This window comes from Antennarius striatus, chromosome 19 (assembly GCF_040054535.1).
Source record: "Antennarius striatus isolate MH-2024 chromosome 19, ASM4005453v1, whole genome shotgun sequence".
Classification (NCBI taxonomy): domain Eukaryota; kingdom Metazoa; phylum Chordata; class Actinopteri; order Lophiiformes; family Antennariidae; genus Antennarius; species Antennarius striatus.
The window spans coordinates 11,411,980-11,432,729 of NC_090794.1; the positions used below are offsets into that span (position 1 = coordinate 11,411,980).

The 20,750-nt window shown below is 38.9% G+C and overlaps 4 protein-coding genes across 9 annotated transcripts; 3 read left to right on the plus strand and 1 right to left on the minus strand.

Moving 5' to 3' along the window:
• Positions 1-139: 139 nt before the first annotated feature.
• tpd52l1 (tpd52 like 1) lies at positions 140-13,013 on the plus strand. Of its 6 annotated transcripts, XM_068342046.1 has the most exons (11): positions 145-274; positions 1,956-2,054; positions 3,106-3,180; positions 4,408-4,425; positions 5,972-6,090; positions 6,186-6,334; positions 7,476-7,577; positions 8,735-8,749; positions 9,325-9,363; positions 10,205-10,265; positions 11,554-13,013. In XM_068342046.1, exons 1-11 carry the CDS (start codon positions 256-258, stop codon positions 11,674-11,676), a joined length of 819 nt encoding a protein of 272 aa, XP_068198147.1. In that variant the 5' UTR covers positions 145-255; the 3' UTR covers positions 11,677-13,013. The 6 variants fall into 6 exon arrangements, with proteins under 6 accessions (XP_068198152.1, XP_068198147.1, XP_068198148.1 ...); XM_068342047.1 differs by lacking the exon at positions 8,735-8,749; XM_068342049.1 differs by lacking the exon at positions 3,106-3,180.
• Positions 13,014-13,161: 148 nt separating this feature from the next.
• Positions 13,162-14,990, minus strand: hddc2 (HD domain containing 2). The gene is made up of 6 exons (XM_068342052.1): positions 14,910-14,990; positions 14,596-14,717; positions 14,227-14,329; positions 14,026-14,094; positions 13,804-13,942; positions 13,162-13,424 (listed from the first exon to the last, which is right to left on the minus strand). The coding sequence occupies exons 1-6, from the start codon at positions 14,982-14,984 to the stop codon at positions 13,264-13,266; spliced, it is 669 nt and encodes a 222-aa protein (XP_068198153.1). The 5' UTR covers positions 14,985-14,990; the 3' UTR covers positions 13,162-13,263.
• Positions 14,991-15,259: 269 nt separating this feature from the next.
• cenpw (centromere protein W) lies at positions 15,260-16,460 on the plus strand. Its single transcript, XM_068343328.1, has 3 exons — positions 15,260-15,402; positions 15,479-15,592; positions 16,195-16,460. Exons 1-3 carry the CDS (start codon positions 15,316-15,318, stop codon positions 16,219-16,221), a joined length of 228 nt encoding a protein of 75 aa, XP_068199429.1. The 5' UTR covers positions 15,260-15,315; the 3' UTR covers positions 16,222-16,460.
• A 2,399-nt stretch (positions 16,461-18,859) lies between these two features.
• On the plus strand, positions 18,860-20,667 carry LOC137612981 (R-spondin-3-like). Its single transcript, XM_068341720.1, has 5 exons — positions 18,860-19,202; positions 19,476-19,667; positions 19,926-20,066; positions 20,178-20,324; positions 20,433-20,667. The coding sequence occupies exons 1-5, from the start codon at positions 19,118-19,120 to the stop codon at positions 20,630-20,632; spliced, it is 765 nt and encodes a 254-aa protein (XP_068197821.1). The 5' UTR covers positions 18,860-19,117; the 3' UTR covers positions 20,633-20,667.
• The last annotated feature ends 83 nt before the right edge of the window (positions 20,668-20,750 follow it).

Below are 20,750 nucleotides of genomic sequence, written 5' to 3' on the forward strand. Positions count from 1 at the left end.
AATTTTTTTTTTTCGGTAAAAACTCTGTTGTAGTGATAGAGATCACAGTTCTCTGTCATGACACGGACCCGGTGGGGAACCTAAACGCATCACCACAGCGCGAGCTCATTGGTTCGCGCGCCAGGCTCCGCCCGTGGGAGCTGACCTGGCGCGTGACAGCCAAGGAATCCGACCCGAGCTCTGGCTGTGTGGCGCGTGCTGCCTTAGCTTGTCTGCCTCAGGAGGTTGTGTGGGAAGTTCACCTGGCCGTCGCTGATGGAGACCAGACAACAAGGTGAGTCGGTGTCGCTCCACGGTGGAAGCGTTTGTTGATTTTACCCTCTAAAGGGAAGAAGAGAAGTGTCCGTGTTTCCTGTTTGTTTGCTGTTGATCTGATAATGAGCTAAAGTTGCGGGCGAGCTGCGCGCGCGCCTGTTTGAAGGTTGTTTGAACATAAAAATATTGGGTGGAACCATGACAGTGATAACAGTGAGCTAACTTGTGGACTAATTGTTAGCATATAGTCATCTTATGTCCAACTTCTGAACGCGTGTGTGTACTTGTGTACAGTATTAACCCGTTTAGTTCCGCAAACTCCCCATTCATCTTGTTGGCCAGCTCTCCCTGAGGAGATTACTGTTTCCATTAGTGCTGGTTCCAGAACCACATCAACACACACACACACACACACACACACACACACACACACACACACACACACACACACACACACACACACACACTACACAGTTGGCCAGTGTGCTGCAGGTTTGTGTTCTTGTTTATGCAGGGCATCATGGAAACCTAAGAACAAACTAAGCCTTGCAGTTGGATGTAGTTTCTTTCCTCGTCTGGTCTTCTAATACTAATCAAATTTCTGTGTTTGCTTCAAACTAAAAGCAAAAGCTTTAGATCTTAGGAAACATCTGTCTTTCCCATACTTGTTTTTAGTTTCTACTTAAAAACAGATTAATCTTAGGTTTAGTAACCAACTTGTTTTTGTCCTTTGTTAAAGGTCATTTAACCTTATCATGTTGTCAGATTTAGTCTTCCCATTTCTAACATCCATAAAAATTTTTTGTAGTTTTACGCTTACTGTGGCTGGAGTTACTAAGTTATTTTGTTGTTTCATTCGTTTATTCATTCATTTAAAGAAAACAAGTGAAAGAAAAGTTAATATGAACAGAAATCTGTTTGACCGAAGGCAAAGCACTTCCGGTTAGCATCACTTCATTTTACAGCCATATGACCATCCCCAGGGCTCTGATTCTCCTGAGTCACATGACCAGTGGACCAAATGGGAGTCTTGTGACCAATTATCCCGTATCAGGAAAAAGGAAAAGGGGGGATGACAGAGAAAGCGTAACATGAGGAAAAGTGGGAAGCATTGTTGACATTTTTTATGTATTCTATGAATAAAAACAACAAATCACATGAGAGATAAAATGAGTGGTAAAAATTTAGATTACTTACTTGACACTGGAGTGATATTTTCATGCTAATGTTTTTCTCTGTACTCGTCAAGTATGTCTTCCCTAAAAGGGTTGATCAGTGACCACAAGAAATCACAGTTAGTGAAGAAATACTGTGGGTCTTTCCCGTCATGTAAGGAGATTTCATCAGAAACTAGACAACTTCACTTGCTCAATAGCTGAGGATATTCTTGCTTAGTTGTAGTAAAAAGTTGCTTAAGATCTCGTTTTGAGGTAGATTTTCTTCCTGAAATGACATTGCAGTAGCAAAAATGAAGTATGTCTTGTTAAACAGCATTGGAAGTGTGATTTACTCTTCTGGTGTATCTGCAGACTCATGAAAGATGCCTTCTGTAATGATTCCTCACCATTACCAAAGTAGTGACAGGTTCAGGATGGGTACCAGAGAGGTGATGTGTGTTTGTGTGTGTTAGAGAGAGATTTTGCAGTGTGTATAACCCGTTTTCTTGTCTCCTCCTGCACTGCTGCCTTGCTCCGCTGCAGAGTTGTACTCTAGCGTTCTGAGTGAAGCAGTGGTAGACTGGGGCAACATGGGTCCTGGCGAGGAATGGGTTAATTCACCCTCACATGAGGGGGAGAAGGGTAAGACTCTCCCAGATAGTTCAAAAGCAAAATTTTGCTCTCAATCTCACTGAAAAATGTTGCCGCACAGATTGCAGCGCAGATTGTGACATTGAAGGATTAGCATGTTTAGCGGTGACATCCACCGTTGAGCGCAAAACGCCTTAAGTGACATCCCTGACTTGAAATACAAGTCCAAGCGCAGAGTGTTTGTAAGTTTTCTATACTGAAATCAGTGCGACACCAGTTTTCTTCCTTGTGTGATTCAGAGTGGATTCAAATCAGAAGAGTGGGTGAGTGTGATCTGAGTGGGCGCTTCTGGACCAGGTGGCTGGGATTGCTTTTGCTTATTTCAATATTTGATCAATCTGTCTGTTCATTTTCTGCAACAATCACTTTGTGCTGGAAAAAACCCCAACTAAAAATAGCAGAAGAGAAAAGAAATAGACATTTATTATCCTTTTTAAAAGATATTTGAGTATTGACAGATTACAGTTTGACCTTGATAAAAACTGTCAATTTAATACAAATACATATTTAATGATCAACTAAGGGCAGACAGTTATTTTAAATCAAAATAACAAAACCTTATATCTCCCTGTCTTATAAGCAAAAAAATCCCAAAAAGCATGCAAAACCTTTGTTGATTATTATAAGGACTTTTTAAAAATACCACACAGAATAAAATTCACATAACTATTTGTGATGATGATTAGAATTTATTCACTGATTACATTACCAGGAGCTGAGACCAGTTATTTTGGCTCCAGAATATGTTGACAGAAGCTCACCTGTGTGTTCAGATTTCACCTGGCTCATATCCTGTTGGGTTTGTTTTTTTGGTTTGTTTTTTGACGATTAAGCAAATTCATCAGTGAAGGCTCAGCATTTGTGTTTGTTTTTTGTTTGTTGTTTTTGTTTGATTCCATGATGCTCTGCTCAGGTTTGAATCAAGGTACTTTCCTTACTTGTGGTGAGGACTCCGTTAGAAGGAGCTCACACAGTGAAGACGTTGCTCCAGCAGCGCAAAATGAAGGAGATCTGACTAAATGCTGTAAAACTGTACCATCAGGTCACCAGACATCAGTTTATCACTCAGACAACAGGGTGATGTCAACCACTTGGGATATGTACCTGGACAGCACAGGTGAAGAGGACTGTAGACTAGACCGTAGACTAGAGCTGTAGAGTAGACTGTCTTTGACTTAATAGGAGCCTTAAGCTCCAGCCTACAGCTGCACAACCTTTTAATGTTTGAGCACCAATGAGGTATTAAATAGAGGAATTAAAAATGATTTTTCAAAGGAAAGATGTTGTTATAATTAATGACAAATCAATTTTTACTATTCCCATGAATTGGAAATTAAGGTTTATTGTTTTTCCTCTTAGTTATAGTCTAAGCAGTGAGGATTTCCATTTTAGGCTCAAGTGAAACAAAAAACCGAGCCCAAAAAAAACCATAGAGCTTGAAAGGAGCTACTTGGCTGGTTAGTATCTTCACTGAGGCTTATGGTTTGACAGTTAGCTGCAGGCAAAGCTCGAATCTAGTTTCAAGAGACCGGTCTGGATACATTGAGAGCGGTCTTAACCAGCTGACATGAGCCTGAGGGAAGGAGGGATGGTTACTGACACCTAAAATCAATTGAATGTTTTCATTCATCTAAAACATTTATATTAAATCTTCATCTAAATTAAGACATTGCCTTGAAACGTATTTCTGAGCTGTACTATTATGAACCATGATCAGTCATCATAAAAAATACACAACAGCTGTAGGCTGGAACATGTTTGGAGATAATTTGAGTCAGGAACAATCACTCCTGCTCTTACAAGAGGAAGTGAAGAACAACAATATGCTTTATTTAAAGCGTTTGGCCGAGTCTCTGTTCACGTTGCTCTAAAATGTTTTTTGTAATGACCTAAAAACTGTCAACTGAGAGTTCAAAGTTTATACACGAGCTCACTTTGTATTTCCATCATTTCATGCAGTGAACTGTGACTGACATCAGTTCTCAGTGTTATTCACATTACACACGATCACCGACACAGCATCAATAAAGGAACCATGTCAGTCTCTGTAATGTAATAGTGCACGCTGTTGTGTGTTTCCATAACAATAAAATGAAATGACTCTCACTAATAGTTCCTCCAGACACTTAAAGCTACTCCTATAGCTAACACCCATTTAAACAGTTTTGTAGAGGCTATAAATATGTTGGTGTTTTGTTTTTGTTTTTTAATAATTTGTACATATATATATATATATATATATATATATATGCTGACTTAACAATATTATGGTAACCTCATTGATTTCTTTGTGCTAAACTTGCCTTGTCCTCACCCTCCCCAAAACGCTGCCACTAACACTAAGAGAGTGGCCTCGCTTCAGGTACAGTAAACTGTTTGATTATTGTTTGTACATGTAATTTACATGCAAGTGTTCACTTGTCCTCTGTGAATAAAATAACATGATGATCTGCATGAATTCGCATTCCTCTGGTTTCTGTACATGCTTGTCATGCTGTTGCAGGGTGCTGTGTGGTACGTTTGTGCTCATTTGCCTTCACAGAAGTCCTTGAACAAAACAAGGCTAACATGGCTAACTACACACATACATTACACAGTTGCTGTAATTTTATTTTTGGTTTTTACTTATGTTTTCTTCTTCATTGTCGCAAATGCACATTGTGCTTGTGTCATCTCCAATCCTATCACTGTGGAATATTTTGAGTGAAGCTCAAGGGGTGTGCTGTATTTCTGTTGCTTTATGCTTGAGAGGCAGATGATGCCAGTCAGATGACGATGTGTAACTACTCCATCACTTTAGTGTCATTCATAGATACAGTTAAAATAACTTTTGGAAGTACATGTTGTGTTGTACTGTGTGTGTTGGTTTGTTTGTCAAAGTGACTGTAAACGAGACAGGGTGTTGTTTCCAGACAGAAGCGTAATGTTCATGTAGAACAAAGAGACATTTCAGAGAGGAAGTTCACTGAGGACCGTTTCCTAAATCTGTAAGTCATGCAGAAATTTTGTTTTCTTTTGGAAACACTTCAATTCTTTAATTCTGACAGGATACAACTAATCTGTTACACTAATCTGTTGCAATAAAAATTGCAATATTTGCACAGAAATTACATTATACACTGTGTGTGTGTGTGTGTGTGTGTGTGTGTGTGTGTGTGTGTGTGTGTGTGTGTGTGTGTGTGTGTGTGTGTGTGTGTGTGTGTGTGTGTGTGTGTGTGTGTGTGTGTGTGTGTGTGTGTGAGGTAGTCTGTAGTGTTTTCTCAATCAGCAGAGTTAAAACTAAGTAATCCACTACAGATTAGATCCAGATTAGAGAGCTGCAGCCACAGATTACATAACAGTCAGATGAAGTCAGACACTGAGACAGACAAAGTTATAGATTTAAATTATACAAAATATTCACAAGCTATATATCAACATCTGATAATCTTTGAACATTTATTCACATATTATAGAACTATCTACACAGAATGTTCATACCGAGCAGACATTGAAAGAATAGCCAATAAATTACAAGAATCTATGCATTAAATTTATATATATTTTTCTACTGTACTCGCAAAAATATTGTCCTAAACAAGCTTAAGAAACAATTTTTTTGAGGTGACACAGAGAAAACCAATAAAGTTTACTTCCATGTATTTGGCAGATGCTTGTGTCCCAAAAATTTACAATATCTAGATCCATCTGTAGAAAAACTTTTCAAAAACTGAGAAATAGAAGTCTTTGATTTCAGGACCAGGCTTTTAAGGTACCCTTGTATAAATAATGAATTAAAGGAACTGGAGACCACCCCCTTTAAATCAAATTACTGCTTTCATGAAAACATAATTCTTTCTTGCTTTCTTCCCTTTTCTGTTTCTTGATTGTTCAGCAGACATGTCACCTCATTTTTATACTTGATTCAGGTTTTTTGGATTCGGAGCCACTGAAAGAGGCAGATGAAGACTTTGCATCCGAAGTAAACTTTAACAACTCCGTCATGACCGAGGAGGAGAAACAGGAGATCCATCAAGAGTTAACCAAGGTACGCTCAGACACACACACTATTGAGCTCGGAGGAAACAGGACATGTTGATATTACATTAAGTATTAAGCTTCTCATGTGTTACACCTGTCCAGCTGGAGGAGGAAATCAGCACCTTGAGGCAGGTTCTATCCTCCAAAGAGAAGCAGCATGCTGACCTCAGACACAAACTGGGCATCACTCCTCTGAGTGAGCTCAGGAACAACTTCAGCAGAGGCTGGCATGACATGCAGACCTCCGTGGCGTAAGTGTGCTCAGTTAACGTGGAGTGTGTGTGTGTCTGCAGCACATGACAGGATGACTTTCCTGTTTTCTGTCAACATAGGTGCCTTTTATAGGACACACACACCCAGACACACATATGAATCAGGTAGTTGTTTTAACAGCCAGCAGTGAACCGTGTTCTGAACCACCTGTTATAAACAGAAATCATATTAAAAAGCCATGATCGCTGCTTCTGGTTGAACAGCTTGTGTCTTTCTGTTATCTGTGTTGTGCTCAACATAGCAGCCATCACAAACCTGATTAAAAGAACATTTGAGATGGTGCTAGAGGGTACTGTCCATGCAGAACCAGCTACTGTGTAATCAGTACTTGTCCTCCAAATCATTGTAGGATTTATTTGAATTTGTTTGTTTTTGCTGAGAAATAATCTCCATCAGACTGTTAGCTGTTATGTCTCGCCCAAACATGAAGAGGCAGAGAAGAGCAAGGCGATATTCTCTGGAGGCCTTTGTTTGTCTTCGGTTGCACTTTAACCTGAAGATCACTTTACATACAGTCACGGCCCTCATGTATAATGAACCAGTGTGACCACGGGAGAGACGAGCACGGAGACACTGACTCAAACAGATCTACAGAAGCTCCACGGCGCAAATAGAGACAAAATTATCCCAAGTGTCTGTTCAACTTCAGCTTAATGTGATTAAATGACGTTCTGAGGCTTTGTGAGGCAGCGTCATGTCTACATGCATGCTGCTAATGCTTAGCAGTTCATCCAGTAATGAAATTAGTTTAAGGATTTCAAAGCTTTAGGACTAGCCTAAAACCGAACCAAAGAAGTAATGCAAAAGTCACCCGTTCCCAGAATTTGTCCCCCAACCCAGAAAATAACAATACCAGAGAATCACTTGACTCATCATCTCCTGACTCTAACAATGTTGTCTCTGCATTAAAACATAATTATGCTGATTCCAAAGCATTTTTTAAAACATTTTTTATTTGCTGTGGTTAACAGTTTTTATGAATGGCCAGCCAAATTACTTAAAAGCACACTGATTTAACCTTCACTTTCCTTTATTATTATGTCTTTTTCTCCACTTCATGTGCATCTCTATACATTTGTATTTATGCATGTACAAAACCGTAATATGTTTATGTCCCAGCTATAAGAAGACATCTGAGACGTTCTCCACAGCCGGACAGAAAACCTCCGCCGCCTTCAGCACACTGGGCAGCACCATCACCAGGAAGTTCGGCGACATGAGGTACACCGTGTCTCATCTTGGTAGTGTAACTCACCTTCAAAGTCATCATAAATAATATATCATGTATATAAAGCACAGGAGTGAAAAAGTACCCGTCCAGGTTTTCCTTTTGACCATCATAAACATAGCGTCTCTGCTCCCCAGCCGTCTTCTCTATCTTGTTCTGCCCCTTTGCCTCTAAGTAGCTCTTTGTCTTTCTGCTGGCAAGCTGAGAGTCATCACAAAGTGTTTGTGCTTCTGCATTGTTGTGTGCGAAACAAACAAAGCAGTTGTGTTTTGAGACAAGAGGACAAGATAGAACACAGCATTACACTGATAGTGGCTGCGCCGTGAAGACAAATGGGGTGTTAGTTGTTCTGGAAACAGAATTCAGATTGCAGGAAGGAAACAATGATTATCTTTGATTATTCCAGCATGGCTGGTCTAGAGTTACTGTTCCCCCGGAGGTACGTCCCTGTGTTCTGTGGTTCACAGTGTGCCTGGATTTGCTGTGTGTGCACACATAATAAGCATATGTGTGTATTTTTTGCTGTGATGAGTTCTTACGTATAATTTTGTCCCATCAGTCCAGAAAAAAAATATCTTGAAATTTTCTTGATGATTGAGACCCTATCTGTGTGCTGTAATATACAGTAGTTTCATCATTGAATAATTCTAATCAGTTAATCATTTTTCTTAATCATACATCTCTCTTTATACATCTTTCACAAAATAAACAAATTCTCTATTCCTGTTTTTGCTGTGAGTGTATTTGTGTGTTAGTGTGTATGAGATCACCCAGATGTTGGGTTTGTGTACAAAATGTTTGTCTTTTATCCGTCGCTCTGAACTAACTTATGGTAGATGTGAGGTGTGGAGTGTATTCTGTCTTTGTGTGTTTCAAATGTTTAACTTCAGTAGAACATTTTTGTCTTGTTGACATGTTGGTACTGAAGGAGAAGTCTAGTTGAGTGGAAACTGGCTCCCCCAGTCATTTGTTTACTTGTGAGTTAACAAATATTAGTTTCCCTCCACTGAAAATCCAAACCAGTATGAATATTAGCAGCAGTTTACATTTCACTGTGAAACAATGGCACGTGTTCTAAGGTGAAACACTGAGTGTGAACATGTCAAAAAGTGTCTTAAATTGTTTTATATCTTCCTCAATGCTCTCCAAGGTCCAACTCCATAGGGTAAGAGTCACACAGATGATTGTGTCCATTAGTTGTTCCAACTCATTCTCAGTAGATCTCACTCAGGTCAGTTAACAGCACTTACTGGTTGACCAGGGCTCAAACAGTCAGCTGGGTGTGAAGGGGTAACCACTGCTTTCCTCCTGGGACACTTTACTCACATGTCATGTGGTCCCCGTCTCAGCTCATAAACATATCTAATTGATTTTAGTCCCTCACAGTGAATCCTGTCAAAGGATCCGGTAAAGACAGCGTCATGAACTGTCCACACAATCCTACTTACAAGAAAAAGCTGAAGCTAAGCTCAAAGAGACTTCTATCAATCTAAAATCCTTCATTCTGAGTATACGTTGTTGTACATTAACAAATAGAGAATCTGTAGAGAATCCAGTAGAGAATCTGATCTGAGCCTGGAACCACAAGCAGTGATAGCTCCAGCTAACTCTTTAGGGTCACTGCAACTCTGGCATTGTGTGTGTGTGTGTGTGTATGTGTGTGTGTGTGTATGTGTGTGCGTGCGTGTGCGTGCATGCGCTAATGTTTAACTCTTCTCTCACCATGCTCTCTGGGGACAGCTACTCCATCAAACACTCTATGAGCATGCCCGCCATGAGGTAACCACGCCATGATTGCTCTTTTGCGTGCGAGAGTCTATTCCTTTATCTTCGTATGATGTCATTTTGAGATAAACTCGACCTCACTCATTTAAATAAACAAAACTTTGCTGAAACACCAGGTACTGTGACATTTATTTAGTTCATGGCTGAGGGGTCATTTCATTTTGAATTGAAATGAAACTGCCACAGACGTTTTCACATCATATTGACACCTGCTTACGACACATCCTGATGTTTCCAGTGCCCTTTGCTACCTGGTTTCACAAAAATAACATGAACCACGTCTGCTGAGAGTAGAAAAGTCTTTTCCCAGTTGGTTCCAGTATAACACAGGCAAATGCAAGGAATTTTACAATAAGGATTAGTTTATTAAATGTGTAATTATTGACAATAGGTCAGCAAAAGCTTTTGTCCACATTTCCTTACATAATACTTTAGATGCACAATGTGGTATTTTTGTCAACATCCAGTAAGACAACAGTTTTTAACTCACTTTAGCAATCTTCCAATCTGTACTGAAATATACACATATCCTCCCCGAATGTCAGAGAACATCAAATCTGTCCTTTGGTTGAATCTAATTATTATCCCAGCTTTTTTCATGATGGATGAAAAAGAATAATTAACTTGTACACATTCACCAAAGATAATATAGTCGTAATAAAGTGATAAACTACATATTTCACACTTGGCGTGCACGCAATATAAGTAAAAATAATCATCTTTGTCATATTGATGGACATGTTAATTCTAAGGCAGGTAAGATTGTCATTTTTTAAAGCGACGGGCCAATAATAACACATGTTCTTGAGGAAGAATGACTTTCTTTCCTTCACAGGAATTCTCAGAGCTTCAAGTCTTTTGAGGAGAAAGTTGAGAACACAGTTTCCACTATCAAGGTAAATAACGTGTAGCTCAGAATATAACATTTCATTACTCTGAAAGACTCCGTATTTCTAAACTACAGTGCAAGTTGGTTTGAAAAGAGCTTCCTGCTCAAACGTTTGAAATTATGTCTCTTATGAATATATTCAGTGTCCTGCTATTATAAATTGACATTTTCTATTAACTGATAATACCAGATAAACTTTTATTAGTTCTGAACTTGGCTGGGAAAGCCAGAGAGAAACTGGTCATGTTTTCAGCTTGTGAATGCTATAAAATGATAGTGAAGCTCAACAGAACACTATAATCGGGAGGTAATTGCTGGTTTAGAATCTCTTACTGCCTGTTTGTTATTTATAGTCAGACTGATCCTGGTATAGTCTTAACTTTCACCATTTGTCCATCTATTTGTGAAGTAGTGAAACTACTGAGACTACACTGAAAATACTTAATCATGTTCAAATTCACTACCTGATTCTGGGGAAAGTATCATTGTACTGGAAGCGAAATGTACTCTAACTGTATGAATAAGTATTAATACTGCATTGACGTTTTACTGTTACAGATATCTAAGAATGTGCTGATTTTAACTACGCAATATACAGTTGGGTAGTTTAATCCACAGCAGTGATTCTGTGACAAAATCTAAAATTTGAAGCAGTTCCTCTGTGGCTGTATTCTGATTAATTCAAATTGGTTTTAAACAGTTTGATGTAAAAGGGGTAAAATCTAAACGTCTAAAAGAGCTTTAAGTTGAAAAATTACCTCAAAAATGGAGCTGAGAGGAAGAAAACAGACATCAGAATTTTCATTTATGCACCCAACTGTTAGGTGGTGAATAGACTTGTATCTGATTCATAATGCTAAACTGTATTTATGTAAAGCATCTGAGTGTTCAGAAAAGCGCAATAGAATCTAATCCATTATTATTATTATTATTATTATTATTTATTATTATTATTCAGAGTGGGAAACACAAATACTCAATAACTATTGACCTGTATATTATGAGTTTGAACAATGCTGTCTGTATTAAATAAACCACTTGTTACAAACAGAATAAACTAAAATATACAGTACTGTTTAGACGAAAGCTGTTTCATTGAAAAGTTTGCTTTTTATCTTAGGCCACATGTTTTTTAATGAATGAAAGATTCCTCCTGGTTCATCTTATTCCTTTCTATTGCCAACAGTGGAAGACTTGTCAAACTTTGCCACCCTGAGTCTGTTTGGCAGAAGTGCTGCAGTAACAATGAAATGCCAGCAAGTTTTGTGTTGACAGATTTCTTGTGTATTTTCCAGACAAAGGTTGGAGCCACTGAGACCAGAGGCAGCTTTGAGGAAGTCCTCTCTTCCACAGCAAACGCCAGCGCTCAGGACCCGCCCACTAACAACTTGACTGACTGCTCTGAGAAGGCTTGTTAGGGCTGCTGCATCCACACCGTGAGGCGGGACTCCAGGAACTCTCATCAATGTATCGAAATGTTACACTTTTATTTGCTTACAAGTGTTAAGATGCAAACCAACTCATCCAAGTGACTGAGCCGCACTAGGATTGAATTTTCTGTTACCCTCAATGCTTTGAGTTGATAGCAAATTGTTACCATTCCATGTTTTATCCATAATACTCTAAGCAGCAGTTGTCTGTATTGATTTAGAAAAATCAACACAACTAATGCTGTGGACATTTGATTGTTTCAAGAAAGCACTCGTTCAGTGTGGAGGGTTTGATTAACCTGCCCTGCTGGTTAAATCAGACAGTTTGAGGAGAGAACCAGTCATGACCTTGTTAAATAATGTTAAAATAGCAGACTCCAAAAGTCAAACCATGTTTTTATGTCTTCTGACACAAGTAGTGTTAATTACAAAATAAGCAGTTATGAATTACTAAATTTGCTGTGTAAATTCAACATAACTGGTGACAACGAAGTTGGTGCAGTATTGCAACACTACATCACTTCTATGTAATATTAATACCAAAGAGACAGCCCTGTGTTTCAGGTAAATATATTTGAGTAAAATAGAAAACAATTTGGTACATTATGCTTTCACAAAAACATTTTATCTTTTTCCACATTTGACTGATATTAAAAAAAATTATACCAAAGACCAAAGTTGATGTTTGTAAGTTTTTCTTAACTTTGCAAATGCAGGTTGTCTCATGATTTTTAGTGCTAACAGTTTGGGATGGGGCCTTTCTGGATGCTGAAATACACTCATGGCTCTAAACACGCTAGGATAAACAAGAGTCTACAACAAGATGTTTAACACTGCATATTAACCGTGTGCAGTTTGTTAGGAACAAACAACTGAGTTTCCATGTGTTAATTGAAGAGTCTGTTGGTTTTTGTAATGACTATATAGAAAAAGGAGGTCATATAGAATTGAAGTACCTGGGACAATGAAATCTAATGCTGGAGATAAACTAAACAAAGTTTTATCTCAAAAATATTCTGAAGGTTAACAACTTGAACGTGCAGAATCAGGAAATGTAAGAATTAACATTTCTAAATGCATTCTAAATGCATCACATATGTCTTTTCGAATCAAAAATCTGATGCTTAATGTAATGTACCTGATATAAAATATATACCATTGTGATCCTGAAATGTATGACATGCTGTAACTTATGTATTGGATTTTTACCTTCCTTTGGCAGAACTAACCTTTTTAACACTGACAAAGAATTGAACTAGTTTTGACCTTGTGTCTGTGAACAGGTCGATGCCACATAATGAAAACGAAATAAAAACTAAACTGTTTTCAAGTATGGTCTCTGTGGCTACAGCAAAACGTTCCCGTCAAATTGTTGTTTGCGTTTTATTTTCCTCGCGTTGTCTTTCATGTGTTTTTCTTTGCTGCGGAATTAGCAAAGGATCATTTCACGTGTCTTCAGTCTGCCCATAGACTGCATACTGTATATTAAAATTGACAATGAATTATAGAGCAGCATGGTGGTGCTATAGTTACAGTCCAATATCTCCGTCCCTCTGCTGACTGCGTCTGTTACAGTCAGGAGGAAGTGTGTGAAGATTCAAGTGGTCGTGAAGACACCACAGAAGCTTCCTGTGAGTTACCGCAGTTCTTTGTGTCATCTGTTTTGGTCATGTGACTTCCTCTCTCTTCATTCAATGAGCTGATGAGCTGGAGCACGTCTGGGTGGTGGAAACGGCCTAATGAAAAAAATAAACAATCCAAGAAACTAAAATTCAGGAAACGTAAATGTTTATTTCCTTGTTTAATCTGTTGAATGATTCACAGAGTGTAGTCTGCACTATGGTAACAACAACAACCTAGATTAAATGACTTCAAATTAAAATTACAATAAATCAAAAAATATTGTCTGGAAACATTAAGATAGGCCATTTGAGCATGGATTACTTACCATTTTTACATTATATAATTTTAGGAAAAGACTTTAGTTGCATAAATACAAAATTTACACATAAGTATAATTTGTTTAATTTATCTGATGTGAATAATTAATAAGATCCAGTGAGGATAGAAATGTTCATAAAGGCTTTCTATAAAAATAGTAAGAATGACAGTTACCATCGGTGGAGTCGAAGAACTCCTGCAGTCTTCCGGGTGTTCCCTCCAGCTCCTCGTACTCATGAGCCTGCAAGATCATTTCCAGAAGGTCAAACTGTTTAACCAGCCGGGACTCTGGACTGCTTTGAGTCTCATATTCCTACAAATGAAACAGATACACATCTGCTGTTAAAATAGTTCTATCATCATCCAAGAGCTAGAAACACATGAAATGCAAAATACCTCCCACATGCCATAAATCTCCTGTTTGAGTCCCTCTGGCAGAAGATCTGTTAGCTGTCTCATCGCTTCCTGAAAGGCGGACGAGAAGAAGGGAAAAATCAAGATCGGGCCGTCTATCATCAGGTCATGTGATCATCTCTGAACAGGTGAATCAGGAAGTCTGAACATTGTGGCTAGATTTTAGTGCCGCTAGTCACTTGCCTCTTCTCGCTTGTGTTTCTCTGTTTTACTAATGTTGTCTGATGGAGCGATATCTCCCACAATGCATTCTGCCATGTCATGAACCAGAGCCAGCTTTATACACCTAAGGAGAATGAACAAAAGCACAGTCTTGAAGTTTAGTATTTCACACAAATTTCTCACATTAACTATTCTGACTACAATTTGATGAATGTAATGGAGACACTGAACTGTTTTCAGTATTTTACTGGGCGATGGTCAAACTGACGTCAGTGGAATTTGTAATGAAAGTAACAAACTAGTGAAACCCAGATGGTATTTATGGCATGAGCTACTTTTATTCTTGACAAGTTGACTGTTGGATTGTGTTTAGGCTGTGTGACTGAATACCTGTCTTTATCTACTGTGGGGTCAGTGATGGTTAGAGACATCATAGCCATACGGTACATGTGGTCTGACACGCTCTCAGGTTTCTTCACATTCCTGTAGACCCAGCCGGTCCGTGGGACCCTCTGCAGGTAGAGAATCAATCAAAACACTCAACTCGTCAGTGTCCCAGAGCGGGAAGAGGATGATCACGCTACCTAGACCACAATAAACACAATCACAAATCCAAATAAGCCATGTGGAGCCCACATATTCTTCATTTTCTATTAGGCAGCAAATCACCAGAGATGCAGTCTGAGTTTGGGGAGAAGTCTTACTTTCAGCTGTCCAATAAGTTTCATAAACCGCAGCATATTGCTCCCGCCGGCTGCTGCCTGCACGGAGGCCGCCATTGCTCTCCGATGACCCGGAAGCAGAAAGAGCTTATCCTAAACAAGCGAAGAAATTGGACCTCTGGACAATAAAACATCTATTTTTTAATTGGAAAATAAATGTAATTTGTATATTATTAATTGTTACTTTGTCGTGTTGGATATGGTATTTTGACAGATGTACTCGAAAAATAAATATGGAACTGCAGATGGCAGTAGAGAGGGAAGCGATGATGTGAAATAACACAAAGAAGAGTCTCAGCGGAAGTGGGGAGTGTCTGAGCGGAAGTCGGGAGAGCGGGAGATTGGAAGACGTAAACAAACCTTGACTTCGAGCTGAAATTGTGTCACAATGTTGAACAAGGCACCAAAATTAAAAAACACGGTTAAAAGAAAAATGAAAAGTAACATCAATATGAGGCCGGCATCGGAAGCGATGGTAAGTTACCGATTTGTATAAAACTAACGTCTGAACGGATTGTTTTGACTGCTAACGATAACTCCCGGTGTCATAGATTGAACTCCTGACGCTGCTGTTTGTGAACAGCCTGGCTGAGGAAGCCAAGGCCAAAGCGTTTGAAGAAAAATCTGCAACGATTAGAGCTCAGCATCTCAAAGCTGTCTCCAAGGTTAGTTCACTGAGTTCGTCTGGAATTCACTGGAACATGAGGCCACTGCTTGTGTCTCTTCTATTTTATGCCATTTTACCTCAAACAAGGCTGCAGTCTTCTAGAAAGGCCACTTAAATCCATTTAAACTAACTTATTGAACTGCATTTCAATTACGTATTGCGTCAGTTCACTGTTATAACTTTCACAGCTTCTAGAAACACTTATCAATTCTTGATTATCTTAATATCTGACTACAGTACCGCAATAATCAAGAAGATTATATCTTCAATTGGCCAAAATTAAAATGTAGGTATAAACTGAAAACAGGCTGTTTTCTACTGATGATTTAATCTTCTTATTCTTTTTCTGTCATTCGATATTTTGCATTTTATATTTAATTAATTAATGGTATCCTCAGAGTTACATTGTACTTTTTTAATATAAGTTTTTAGATATATATATTTTCCAGTGAATCCTGCATTTCTTTCTATTTATTTATCTATTTCCATTTTTTTTAAAATTCTTGTGTAGCTGTAGCGGTCTTTCAAATGCTTATTTTATTTCTTGAACATATTTTGATGACTTTCTTGTTTGACACAGATTTTCCTTTTTCTTTACAGAAAATGCTGAAAAAAGCAAGAGGCTGAAGAAGCGAGGCATCTCATTGAACTTTTTTATGAACATTACCAAGAGTTTTTTTTGTTTTAAATTTCAAATGAAAAACATGTTACATGTTTAGTTAAACTTTTTGTGTGTGTATTGTATTCTTTGTTCAAATAGATCCTCTTTATCAGCTTCTTTATAAAAAGACTTTTTTTTCTTGTGTGTTGTGGATTTTATCGAGTGTTGGTCACTGAAGCGTTCATATCCAAATGTAAATGCTTAAATAAATGCAGGTTGCACATTTATAGAGATGTTCGATTTGTTCAGCTTTGATCTTTGAGTTGTGGGAAAACTTCAAGTACCCCCACATCACCAGGTTGGCAGCTCCAGATCTCTTTAGCCCTTGTTTCACGTTCCATCACTGCCGGTGTTGTGAGCTGTGTGATTTACAGCCTTTTAGCCCATGTGGGCCTGGCCTCCTCCCAAATTCCTCACTTCATGCTCTGCAGGCTGATATGCCATCCTGCTTCTGTTATAACAAATCTTCTTACATGGATGTCCAATGAAAAGGTCAAATTATGATATCAGGTTCAAGAAAATACAGAATTTAAAAAAATTGGTTATAATTAATATGTGGTAATGCATATTCTTCTTTAAATCTTATAACAAACTGAAATGTGCAACTGTTTTCTATTGCCTTTTGTGCTCTCATATTTGTCATTTTAAATTCCCCCTTACCTAAGACAATTTTTCCCTGGCTATTTTCCTGTAGAATCTGATCTCGTGCCCCGTTGAGCAGAACCACGTCATGTTTATGTTCTCGGTTGGGTTGAGAAGGTGTCAAAGTTTGTAAAGCCCCACACCTTATGACCTTAAAACCCTCTGCCCGGACCCCCCACCCCCCCCAGACACACACACACATAACCCTTCACAGCACCATGTAACATTGACAACACATGTGCATATGTTATCTTTTCACTTTTTTTTTTTTTATTGCTTTTTCAGGGACTATATCGTGTGTAGTGTAGTAATTATACTCACATTGTCCTGTTGAGCACATTTAGGTCTATACTATAGTCTACAATACTAGTCTACCATTTCCAAAGGCTTCTCGGGGGGGGGGGGGGGGGGTCATGTTATCCTCACTTTTTTTTTGTCCTTGAGGGAACAGAAACACTTCTCCCTTTATCAAAATAAAGAAGCAGCCATACCTCACTTGTTGGTTGCTTGTTTGCGTCTAAGGCAGCAGCCCTGTGCTTCTCCATCTGGCTGTGTGTAACTTTAAGCTCCATCTCTCTTGGATAAATCAATTCCAGCATAAAATCCCACCACAAAGCTCCTGCTGATTCCCCTTTTGACATTTTTCCAGACAAACCAGGATAGCATGGCGGTCTGTTTTGGATAGATTTACTTATGCCTTAATAAGGAGCACATGTTTGTATTTTGTTTTGTTTTTTCAGAGGAGGTGTAAAGATATTTCAGTCCAACAACAGCACAGAAAAAAGAAATGAGTAATAGTAACTTAATTTAACTTGCCTTATAAACAAATTTGTGAGTTTTTGCACCAGTAAGTCTCAACTGAGAAGATTGTGGACTGAAGAATGATGGATTGCAGATGGAAGCTGATTCCAGGAAGGGGAACATTGGAGAATTAAAATTTATATTTGAGAAATGGTAAAGAGGTAAAAACAACAACAACAAAAACACCAGGTGATAATGCATGCTTAGATGCCAAACAACAGAACCCCTGAAGGACTAAAAGCTTTCATCACCTTCCAGCGTATTTGTGGGAATCGTTGATCTTTGTTTTGACGTTTGGTCTGTAATTTCAAGGTAGTCAAATCAATCTGTATTTTGGGTTTATGGTTCTCTCTTCATGGGAAACATGTAGTACCCTATGAGGGCAAAGGTTGGACTAAACCTGAATGTGCGTAATGACTCGATTATTCCATCATTGTTGTGACTTCATCCAGCCTGTGTGAAACACTGATGTGATGACATGCTTTGGAAACAGTTATGCCTGGTTGTTTTAAATGGAACAAATGAGAACATGTGTCAGTCTTGAGGTCGCACTAGTGTTACTGATTGCAGGAGCTACGGTTACATTTTCAAGTGAATTGACTCATTAAAAATTGCCCTGTCTCATAAAAAAATGAACACAAATATGCAAGTTTTAAATTAAAAATTGTCTCCTATCCAAAATGTCTCCTATTTTATTGAAAAGATGTACGGTCTGGATTCTACAAATATGATGTCACAAAAATTTGCATGTTCATGCTTCCAGATCTTAAACATACAACACTGTAAATTAACCTGAGCAGACAGCAGCTTTTTCCTTTCTGTACGTGAGAAAAGTTTGTAGTGTCATCCTCTGCAGAGTGAAGGTCAAAAATAGAATTGCAGCAGCGATGAGTAAAACACATTGTTGAACAGAGAGGTGATCTAAATAAAATATTTGCAAAAATGTTGGCTTGAAATGATTAAATAGTGTGACAGGTGAGGGTGATGATTAATGATAGGCATGCAGAAAGTACTTTAGTACTGTTCCAGCTCTGTGAAGGAGCATTTGGTTTGATAATGGATCAGGAGGAGGGTCAAGGAGGAAGGATAACACAGGAGACGAGGTTGGGATTGTGTGTCTGGGAAACCTAGACAAGCCCACAGCTGCTCACCCAAACTTTCATTTGATCTGCATTGCGACTATCATATGATGGTTTCTCTCCTGTTTGCATTCTTCGTGGCATTCTGCCGGCTTCAATGATCTCATGGAATGCACATGGGATTTTTCTTCTTCAAGAAAACGTTCAGCCCAACTCTTCACAGCGGCCTCTACATGGGTCAGTTTCAATGAATTCTGTGGACACTTTTTAAGATGTATTTGATGGGTTTTCATGATTTGATGGCAAGACTGGATCAATGACGTGCTGAAGGGGAAAGAAAATGGGAATACCATTTTTAATTTGGGTTCTGCTCTTTGTGAATCTTGCAAAGGGCCTGGAGAACACACAGATTCTGCGATACAGACGTAAGTATTAAAGCATCGCTTTCATCTTCCACACCTTTCTGATACTCCTGTTAGACATGGCTTCTATCAAATGTTCCTTATGTTTCACTGGACTACAGTAGATGCTCCAGATGGAAACAATATGGTTGGTCTTCAAGCTTTCAGGCAGCAATCCAGTATTTGCACAATGTGAATTTGAAAACATGTGTATGAAAACAAGCTGCCTGTCAAACTGTGCACTTTAAAACAGAGCACGGACTGCCTGATCATTCTCATTTGCATGATTGTCCACAGGTAGCTCCTCTGCGAGTAGACTCTGTCCAGCAGGTTGTGCCACATGCTCAACAATGAATGGATGTCTGTCCTGTAAACCTCGTCTCTTCTTCCACCTGGAGCTGGATGGGATGAGGCAGATGGGTGTCTGCCTGTCCTCCTGCCCCCAGGGTCACTATGGAACACGATCTCGCCACATCAGCACCTGCAAAAGTACGCACCCATGAGTACACATAGGAACAGAGGAGTGGCGTTCCAAATTTGTTTGTCATTTGTTTGCTTTTGCAGAAAGTACTTGATTTTGGAAGGTGACTTCATTGTGTTAAGATGAGTAAATAACTAATTTGTCTGATTAAGAGCCACATGTGAGACTTGAAACATCCATGGTTTACTGTAAATTGAATTTAAGTCAGTGTTGAGAGAATAAAACCAACAAGAACATACCATGGTACCATTTGCATTGGCCTGCAGGATGCAAGGAGGATTGCGCTTCCTGTTTCAGTGAGAATTTCTGCACAAATTGTCATCCGGGTCACTTCTTGTACCGGGGAAAATGTGAAAGCAGCTGTCCAAATGGGCTGACAGCCAATGCAGCACTGCGAGAATGCACAGGTGAGATGCTGCAAAAGCACAAACTGTATGTTAGTCACAAAGGCTTGATGTAGCGTATGTGTCGCACTGACATTAACTTTTTACATTACAGTTTGTGTCCTTCTATCTCAGAGTGCTCTGTAGGATGTGAAGTGTGTGTGAGGAGGAACATGTGTGTGAGGTGTAGAGCAGATTGGTTCCTTCTCAACAGCCAGTGTCATCTCACCTGCCCTGGTGAATTTGTACCTGGTGTGCAAATTAGGCAATGCCTTCCTATAGGTGAGATGTCAGATACAACCAAAATCAATGCACCCTTTGTATTTCCACGTTTTTTTAATAATTTTATTGCTATTGGTTGTATTTTCTCTCGGATCTCTCTCCTCATAGAGCACTGTGACATTGGAGAATGGACAGACTGGAGTCCGTGTGTTCAGAAAAGGAACAATCAGACCCACAAGAGAGGAGAGGAGTCCCGTACTCGAAATGTTCTATGGCCCCCGAGCATCTGTGGTGACCCCAGACCACATGTGTCAGAGGTCAGGAGGTGTGGTCGCAAAAGGAGACAAAAGATTCGAAGCCGTTCGTAGTAAGTTGAAAGACTTACTTGTTATTGTGCACTCCCCATCAGCTGGTTTTTTTTTTTTAAATTGTAAGTTGTAAAAATGTCAAAGTGTTGATGGATTCATGTAAAATTAAATGGATTTT

Coding starts and splice junctions, on each gene's coding strand:
- tpd52l1 (XM_068342046.1), top strand. Junction 9,364..10,204: donor ATGAGCATGCCCGCCATGAG/GTAACCACGCCA, acceptor TTTCCTTCACAG/GAATTCTCAGAGCTTCAAGT. Junction 10,266..11,553: donor ACACAGTTTCCACTATCAAG/GTAAATAACGTG, acceptor TGTATTTTCCAG/ACAAAGGTTGGAGCCACTGA.
- hddc2 (XM_068342052.1), bottom strand. CDS start 14,984: ATGGCGGCCTCCGTGCAGGCAGCAGCCGGCGGGAGCAATATGCTGCGG. Junction 14,718..14,909: donor AACTTATTGGACAGCTGAAA/GTAAGACTTCTC, acceptor CTCTACCTGCAG/AGGGTCCCACGGACCGGCTG. Junction 14,095..14,226: donor AGAAACACAAGCGAGAAGAG/GCAAGTGACTAG, acceptor TCCGCCTTTCAG/GAAGCGATGAGACAGCTAAC.
- cenpw (XM_068343328.1), top strand. CDS start 15,316: ATGTTGAACAAGGCACCAAAATTAAAAAACACGGTTAAAAGAAAAATG. Junction 15,403..15,478: donor GGCCGGCATCGGAAGCGATG/GTAAGTTACCGA, acceptor CCGGTGTCATAG/ATTGAACTCCTGACGCTGCT. Junction 15,593..16,194: donor ATCTCAAAGCTGTCTCCAAG/GTTAGTTCACTG, acceptor TTTTCTTTACAG/AAAATGCTGAAAAAAGCAAG.
- LOC137612981 (XM_068341720.1), top strand. CDS start 19,118: ATGGGAATACCATTTTTAATTTGGGTTCTGCTCTTTGTGAATCTTGCA. Junction 20,067..20,177: donor AGCACTGCGAGAATGCACAG/GTGAGATGCTGC, acceptor CTTCTATCTCAG/AGTGCTCTGTAGGATGTGAA. Junction 20,325..20,432: donor TAGGCAATGCCTTCCTATAG/GTGAGATGTCAG, acceptor CTCTCCTCATAG/AGCACTGTGACATTGGAGAA.